At 29.7% G+C, this 8,951-nt stretch overlaps 1 protein-coding gene across 18 annotated transcripts; it reads right to left on the bottom strand.

Annotated features, from left to right (window-relative positions):
* Positions 1-5,540: 5,540 nt before the first annotated feature.
* Positions 5,541-8,429, bottom strand: LOC107953246 (glycosyltransferase-like KOBITO 1). 18 transcript variants are annotated; one of them, XM_041085750.1, is made up of 4 exons: positions 8,170-8,409; positions 7,470-7,553; positions 6,417-6,504; positions 5,541-6,016 (listed from the first exon to the last, which is right to left on the bottom strand). In XM_041085750.1, the coding sequence occupies exons 1-4, from the start codon at positions 8,310-8,312 to the stop codon at positions 5,870-5,872; spliced, it is 462 nt and encodes a 153-aa protein (XP_040941684.1). In that variant the 5' UTR covers positions 8,313-8,409; the 3' UTR covers positions 5,541-5,869. The 18 variants fall into 18 exon arrangements, 14 of the variants coding, with proteins under 14 accessions (XP_040941684.1, XP_040941682.1, XP_040941680.1 ...); XM_041085748.1 differs by having other exon boundaries at positions 7,470-7,580; positions 8,170-8,408; XM_041085746.1 differs by having other exon boundaries at positions 6,417-6,674; positions 7,470-7,580; positions 8,170-8,407.
* Positions 8,430-8,951: the final 522 nt, after the last annotated feature.

Genomic DNA, 8,951 nt, shown 5'->3' with positions numbered 1-8,951 from the left:
GGTTAAAATGGTTAAGTTGATCGGATCCACTTATTAAACTTTATAACTTTAATCAATCGATTTAACCGACTTAATATTTATTACTTTTATTTATTTTATAGTTATTTATTTTAATGTATTTATAATATAAAATAAATAAGGATTAAATCAGTTAATTTAAATCAAACGAAGTGCTTCAATTTGATTAGTTCAATTTAACTAATGTTGAAATTTATTGGTTAAATTACAAAAAGCTGACTAAACCAATTGAAAAAATTGAATGCTAACCCTTATTAAAAGTAGTAATTGTATGGTTGACTTGATAACCATAATCACTAGGGGTGATTTCGATTTACTACCATCAAGTTTTTAAAAATTCTTCAATTGCCCATCATAATTTGATTCGAATCTCGATTTTTCATGTTAATTTTGGAATTTGAGTTTTTAGACTTATCTTAACAACCTTTTCATATTTGTAAATATTATTTGAAAAGTAATTTTTTTTACAACATGTTTATTTTAAATATAAAATATTTATTTTTACATTATAAAGAACTAAAATTAATTAAAAAAACATAACTCAATTCAATTGAGATAACTATCATTTTCTAAATTTAATTTCTTTCAATTTAAGACTATTTTTTATTATCCTTCTTTTTTTTTTTTGTTCAATTAATGATAAGAGGAGGACAAAATTTTAACAGCAACGCAACTAGCGCGACCCAAACACAAATCACATCTTAAGTTATATTATTAACCTTCTTCAACCAGATAATAGTAAAAGTCATGGCACACGCAAATAACCTTTACACAATGGAACTCTTATTTATTTATTCAAAATTAATTTCAAAACAAAAGTGAATTTCATACTTAGTGGAGTAAATGGGTGAGTAATTATGAATGTTTTGCGAAATTAAGCTCTATATATTTACTAAATCCCATCTTTTTCACATGCTCATTCGTTAATTAATGATTAAGCTGAAGAACAAGTTAAAAAAGCACATAGACGTCATCAAGAGGGTATATTACTTGATTCCCATCTATATTTTTATCAGTATAGAAGACCGTGAGTTTGAATGCGCTGAAGCGCATTATCATCTTATTTAAGGGTTGGAGAGGAATTATGGGTAGTTCTAAACATTGTATAAAAAAAAAAAAGTCCTTACATCTTTTTTCATTTTCATTTTTATTTTTTTAATTAAATTTAATCATCAACTTTTCAAAAAGAGTAACTTTTTTAATAAAAAAATCAACTAAAATGTTAATTTTTTTAAACTTGGCAGCTCACATGATAATCCACGTGCACTTTATATTCTTTTTTTATTTTTTTAATGTATGAACTTTATATATATATTAAATTTGATATTTTTATTTTTTTAATATTTTTATAATTTTTAAATTATTTTTTGACTTGACATATATGAAAAACAGTGTCATGTTTTACTAATCTTTTCTATTGAAAAAAGTAATCGGATTATTTTTCAAAAGGTTAATAACTAAATTTAACTTTAAAAAGAGAGTAATGATCAAATTGATAAAATAATTTAAATGTTAAAGACCAAATTTATCGTGACATGTTTTCACAAACAATTAGATTGAGCTCATATATTTCAATTAAAATTTAAATTATACATTTTGAGTCGATATTGGGATTATGAGTAGTTCTAAGCATTCTATCAAAAAGAGCGGATATAATCAAAACCTATAATGAGATTGTTCAAAAAAATATCAATACTATTATTTAAATTATTGCTTGAGTTCAACTCACAAGTAGAGATGATCATGGGCCGGGCCGGGCCCATACAAAATTTTAGGCCCGCCTACTAGGCCCGGCCCAAAATATGGGCCTAAAAATTTATCCAAGCCCGGTCCGAAATAAAATTGCTAAGCCCGAGCCCGGCCCGGCCCGACCCATATTAATTTTTTTTTTGCTTATTTCATTAAATAAAAAATTTTAAAAATATAATAAATCAAATATATTTAAAAATATTAAAACAAATAAAAATGATACTAAAACAATTCTTAAAACAATGCACAAATTGACAATATAATAAAAAAATGGTTATATTAAAATTTTAAAATGATTAAAAATAAAATAAAAAATATATTAATATATAATTCGGGCCGGGCCCGGACCAAAAAACTCTTACCCGAGGCCCGGCCCATTTTCTAAACGGGCCTCGTTTTTTTGCCTAAGCTCATTTTTCGAGCCTATATTTTTACCCAAACCCTCCCATTTTTTGGACGGGCCTTCGGGCCGGGCCGAGCTGCCCAGCCCATGATCAACTCTACTCACAAGTTAATGAATACCAACTCAATTACGAAATAATTTTAAAAACTATTAATTATACAAAGTAAATTATGTTATTATGATAGTGTTTTTTTTATCATTTTAATATTTTTTATATAAAATCAATAAAATCTCACACATGATGTAAACTAAAGCTTTATTTAAATTTTAATAAATATATATTTTACATAATTTTTTCAACACATTGTGGGTGTGTCATAATCTAGTTCATATAATGTATTTATTTTATACACATATATATTATATCATGTTTATATTATTTTTATTTTTTATATCGTATTTAACCTATACTATATTTAAGTACCTGACTGAGTTGGTCACAAGTCAATTGGACATCATCTCAATTGATAAAATGACTAAAATAACAAATATTACAATGACGGTGTTCTTGTATTTTTACATTTTCATATAAAATCAATAAAAATTAATTCAAACCCAAAATAAATTTAGAAGAAAGATAAAACTTGACAACTTTTCTCACATTGGTTATTGAAAAATTTTCCCCACATTAATCTCAAAACTTACAACTTTTTTCAATTTAGTCTCTAAACTGGACTTCTATTGAAGTTAGTTGATGTGATACTTTGAAATTATGTAATGTCATCACCTAAAATTTTTTAAATATTTTTACGTTTCTTTTTTTTTATAATTATCAAATAATAACATGATAATATTTTAGAGTACCACATCATCACACTAAGTTTAAAAACCAAATAGAGAAAATTTATCAAATTCAAAGATTCAATGTTAATTTATCATTAATTTTCTAGGGTTAAATCACTTATTGGGGCCTGAACTTAGCAATTATTTTCATTTTGAGACTTGAATATTTTTTTGTCCAAGCTAGATCCTGAACTGTGCAATTGTTTTCTCATTGGGGCTTGAACTATTTTTTTTGTCCAAGTTAAACTCTGATATTTCCTTAGAAAACCCTAAAAGTTAACCCCCCAATGTGAGAGCAATTTTCAAGTTCAAGCCCCAACATGAGAATAATTACCAAGCTCAGGTCTCAAATAGTGATTTAACTCATTTTCTATAAACATATATTTTCCCCAGCATTATAAGTGTAGGGTGAGTATTTGGTACTCGTATAACATTTTTTTTATTTCACAAAAAATTTTAAAAATTTAATCTGTGTCTTTTTTTAATATATATAAAAATAATTAATTATACTCTGCTTGGAATTTGCTTTTAGAAATATAGCTATCCCTACCCCTCACGTCAATCTCACGAGCCTCTTATCCATTCTTATTCGATCATGGCAGGGCCAAGGCAAAATAAAGAAACTCACATTGGGTTTAGGAATAATCAAGCTCGAACTGATGACTTCCACCAAGTCAAGGTGACACTCTACCGCTGAGTTATGTAGAACTGACTAATCTTAAATTAAAGGATCAAGAAACTCAACAACGCTACCATTCTTAAACAATTTGGAGCTAGGCTTTCCTTTCACATGTAAAACACTTATTAGCCTTTTAACTCTACTCATGAACTTCATTTACAGTATATCAAATATCGTAATAATTTGAAAGAGAATTTTTATAGAACTCACGTTTTTAACAAAAACAAATCACTTGTCACGTTTCACTTTCACCCATTACCATTTCATCAATCACCGAAAAGAGAAATGGTTGGTAACAGAGAAATCAACGGATTTATCTATCCATCCAACCCAACTCTGAATCAGACTCGTGCTGGAAAGGGCCCGTGGGGTGTGTGTGATGCTTTCCAACTCAGTGAGTCATTTAACGTGATGTCACTTTTCATTACGTTTTCTAATGACGTGATGAGTGACTCAGTAGCAGAATTTTTTGTTCAGCCCCCAAAAAAGGAACTTCAACGTAAAAACAGAAGCCTTCTTTCACAACGTTCCATATTAGATTTTGTTGGATTGCTATTTCTTTTTCAACTTTCACATTTATTTTGAATTTATTTTTTCATAATGTCTGCCCTTTCAATTCACACGTGAAAAATCTGATAATTTACATTTTTTTATATTAAAAATGAGAAATTAATTTTTTTTCATGTGAAGAGTGGACCACTTTGGTCAAACGACGGGATTGGTCTGATAGATGTTTGGTTTACGCGTCAATTGTTTTAATGGATGTGACTTCGAATTAATCTTGTTTGGTAAATTAGTTTTAAATTATATGTTTTTGTGTTGAAGTTTAAGGTTAAAGTTATTGGTTGTCCTTATCTATGCCTTTGCTTTCATCATTGTAATTGAGCTCGTAATGTTGTGGCAGATTGGGTTCTAAAAGCCATAAATAGCTTAGATAAGTTTGGTGGATTAGGTCGGACGAATTTCATTAAGACTTATTATTTTCTGGTTAGGAGTGAAGTTATATTCTTTTTATTTTTGGACTGAATTAATTTTTTTTTATTTTTAAGATTTTAAAATTTAAATTTAATTATTAATATTATTATTTTTTATTAAATCTAAATTTAAAAATTTAAAAAGTAGATGGGACTAAACTAAATTCTTAGTTTACCCGGTGATGGTTGGAGGAACCTACCTGTGAATGTGTGATTGGGGAGTGGGAGTGGTACCGTGCGGCACGACATGGCCATCGGACCCGCCTACACATTGTCGAGGTTGCTATCCACGCGGCAATATGAAATTTAAGACTAGACCATGCAGTTGACTTGGACAATATTTATTGATGTAATGACTCAGCTGTCGTCTGTTCCTTTTCCTGCTCTATAATTTCCTCGAAATACGTCACCAACAAGAACATCCTCCTCCCACAAAGTTTACCAAAATTAAAAGGAAACAAACCGAATCTTCTTGTTCCATTCAAGGGTTTAGGTTAACCAATTTCGAGGCTCTCACGGGGGGCGGAAATTCGTTAGCGGTATTAGATTGAGAATCAATGCAAGTAATTAGTTTAGTGGAAGGTATTAGATGGATTGATTTGAGAATTAAGGCTCCGTTTGTTTGCAGGTAAAATATTTTTTAGAAAATAATTTTTAGAAAATGATTTCTGAAAAATGATTTATTTTTTTGGTGTTTGGATGAATCTGTGTAAAATATTTTCTGTTGTTTGGCAGATTTCCTGAAAATATTTTCCGGAGAAGCTGTTTTTACATATATATTAATAAATTTATATATTAATAAATTTATATTTTAAATTATTTTTACATATATTGCAATGATTTATTTATAAATAAATTAATCAAATTAAATATATAATAATACTCAATTATTAAGTTAAAATATTAATCGAAAGTCAATTGAAACCAACCAGAGTCAAATAAATTATTTGTAATTGTGTTATAAAAGCAACTATCATTCTTACAAATCAAGCAGTTTCAGTTACTAACATGTATATCAATGATATGAAAGCAACATAAAACTTTCTCTATTATCAATTACCAGCTGCACATATCCCATCCCCATCCTTAATGCCCCAAACACCCTTTATCCTTACCCTTTATCCAGATATGCAAAGTATATTGAATTACATAAGAATCTATGAGACATGTATTTGTGATGCTAATATTGCATCAAGTTATTTGATCAAGATTTTCCATTAGTACATAGTCACCATAGTCTGGAGTTTTCATATAATTGTGCCATCAATGAGCACCATTTGGACAAAGCTCATCTTGAACACGTGCAGCTTCTTTCTCATTCCCATAAGTCAAGAAGTAGTTTGGGTTACCACGAGTTGCTTCTCTATACAAGCCAAAATGTGTTTCCTTTGGAAGATGGTCATAGTTCTTCTTGAACATTGACACATGTTTGTTTGCAAGTCAGAAATTTTAACACATTATCACAAGTACAAGATAACTTGTAAAACATATTATTTAACTATAATAATAATCAAACGGTCCAAAATAGTAATGCATTTCCTAGACAAGTAATCCATAGAAAATGTTTGAATTTCTGTTGTTTCAAGTTCAAACGACTACCCTCAACTACCATGACACCTTCCAGCATAGCACTAGAGCCTTTATATGCCAGCATATCCATTTAAGTTACGCATTGTAGCAAAAAGGTGTCTTATCCGTTTAAGTTAAAATCATACATCATTTTGAACTGAATTTTAAAGATGGATGCTTATAAAAGTAGTTTTAATTTCCTGTCATTTCTTATTTTCTAAAACGTTATAATTGTCATTACCATAGGAGTATATTTGCGAGTTAAAATCCCCTTTCTTAGGAGTTTCAGCCTAAGGTCTTTATCACCCCAAACAACATGTTCCCTGTACCTACAAAAACCAGAGGTCTGTAGTTTGACATCAGCGCATCCATACATTTGTATCGAGCAAAAAGGTGCAATAAAGCAACGCATCCAGGGAAAAAAAGAAAAAAAGACTGCCTTCAAGTTTATGCCAATGAAGTAACTCTTCCTCTTTGCAGTTGAAGCAATTATGAATGCCTACAAAGAATAACATTTATATAGACAACGACAGAACCGTTGATAATTAAGATCCAAGATGGTTCTAGCTCATGCAATGTAATATAGTCCCTGAACACCTCACAGGAATATTAACCAAAAAACTCATCATGCATAATCGTAATGCCTTATGAATTGCTTGGGAGGTGGGGACGCTATAAAACATCATCTTTAATATTGCTTCCAATTTATAAATTTCAATCCAAAAGTCTCAACTCATAGCAGTAGATATCCAGTTCAAATTTATAGAGGTTTAGTGCCTTAATAGCTTGTTGCATTTCCCATATCTTAATAAGTCTTACAACTCAAAAATAGCAGTAGTAAAGAGACTGAGGTAAACAAAAATATCCAGTTCAAATCTATGTATGGGACTTGTCCCTAAAGAACCAGAAAAGCAACAGATGGTGAATATTTGCGTGTGCACAAATATAATGAAAGAAAGAATGAAATCAATGCAAAATAAAGACAATTTATCACTGGTAGACTTCACATTCAGCAAAGGTATTAGTTAAAAAAATAGTAGGAAGAAACATTGAGAACAACCTTGCTTTCAGCTAAAGTAATAAGTAAACAAGCATAAAATCAATTGAAACTTCAACTTATAAATGAACAACAACATATAAATGAACAACAACTCGCTAAAGAACAACAACATATAACTTATTTCATAAGTAATTCAGACAAACAAGCGGAGGAAAATCAATTGAAACTTCAACTTATAAATGAAATACAGAGCAAAAATTAATTCAGAGGAAGCCAAAGTCTTCATAAACTCACAGGAATAGATTCCAAAACTCTGGAAACATTGGGAGATGCTGCATGTCCTTCGACAAAGAGGTAAAAGGTTGTGACTCCAATAACCTTATGATAAAACATCCATGGTAAAATCTGCGCCAACTCGGCTGATGTACTTATTGGAATACAAATCTGCTATATGAGAAGCAAAACAACCTAAGGCTAAAAGAATCACACTAATTGCTTCTGAACGAAAACTAGACTAACATAGAAGAGATGGTAGGAACATATAATGGATTTATGTGTGCTTACGATAAAACTAATTAATGAGAAAGAAAATCTCTTGATAAAAGAAGTAAATTATAAAGAAATTTTAAAAAAATCGAACATGTCAATTGGGAGAAAGATTCAATTTACACATCAAAAGAGAAAAAACATGGAATTCAATGAATTGAATGATAATAATAAGTTTGATACAGAATCTGAAGCACAGAAATGGATCAAAGTCGAAATTAGAGAATTCAACAACATCCCAAGCCAAAAACACCATGGTTAAGCAATATCGAACAAGTATCAATCCCAGAAGCAGGATCAATTCAGATCAGTCAGCGAAAAGAAGAAGAAGAAAAAAAAGCCGTACCCAAAAACCAATTTCAGGGAAAAGAAGAAGAAGAAGAAAAAGTTGTACCCAAAACCAATCTTACAAAACTGGATGAAGAACGGAAGAAGGAGAAAGTCTTACATTGTTTTGGAAAATCTCAGAACAAATAAAGAACGGATAGTGAGATGGGAGGAAGAATTTCCGGAAAATGTCTTACCGATTAAAAATTTGTAAGACATTTTCCGTAAAAAAGGCTCGCTTTTTACCGTGTTTTGGAAAATCATTTCCCATGTAAATTATTTTCCTGCAACCAAACACTGTAAAACTAGGAAAATATTTTCCGGAAAACCAAATCCTTGCAAACAAACGGATAAGAGTAAATTTAGAGGGAAAGGTAGGGGCTTGGCTCTCTTCAAATGAAAAAAAATTATCTTTTAGTCCTTTAATAAATTATAGAATTAAAAGTTATCATGTGATAACATTTTACTTTAATCCTTTCAAAATAAAAAGATTTATATTTAGTCTCTTTAAAAGTGACGAAACTATAAATTAATATAAGATAAAATTACATTGCCCCTAATATTTTTTTCTGGATTTGCCCCTGCTGAGAATAATACAAATTTATTGAACTAGGTGGAGTGATTTTTTTAATAATTTATTTAATCGAATTAACTACCTGACTAGTTTGACCACCGATCCAGTTCTGATTAGAAGAGCCTGTTTGAAGAATTGTGGAGATAATTAGACGGGGTTTAGGTAGTCTCGGGGTGTTATAATGGTAAAAAAAAAACTAATATAAAACTTAATTTTTAAAGATTTGTTATGTAAAATCATCAATTGTAATCTTTTAATTAGCACACATGTTTTGTTTTAGATTTTTTTTGAAAATGATATGTTAAAACATTTACATAAATATAACGTGT

Source organism: Gossypium hirsutum, chromosome A13 (genome assembly GCF_007990345.1).
Source record: "Gossypium hirsutum isolate 1008001.06 chromosome A13, Gossypium_hirsutum_v2.1, whole genome shotgun sequence".
NCBI classification, from domain to species: domain Eukaryota; kingdom Viridiplantae; phylum Streptophyta; class Magnoliopsida; order Malvales; family Malvaceae; genus Gossypium; species Gossypium hirsutum.
The sequence above is the reverse complement of the archived record's forward strand: the minus strand, read 5'-3'. Positions and strand labels throughout refer to the sequence as shown.

Bases quoted from the DNA above. Each gene is read 5' to 3' on its own strand.
- LOC107953246 (XM_041085746.1), bottom strand. From the start codon at position 7,568: ATGTTTTATCATAAGGTTATTGGAGTCACAACCTTTTACCTCTTTGTC. The intron at 6,675-7,469 runs GTGAGTTTATGA...TATTCTTTGTAG, and splicing joins GAGTTTTGGAATCTATTCCT to GCATTCATAATTGCTTCAAC. The intron at 6,017-6,416 runs GTAATGACAATT...TCAATGTTCAAG, and splicing joins CTCGCAAATATACTCCTATG to AAGAACTATGACCATCTTCC.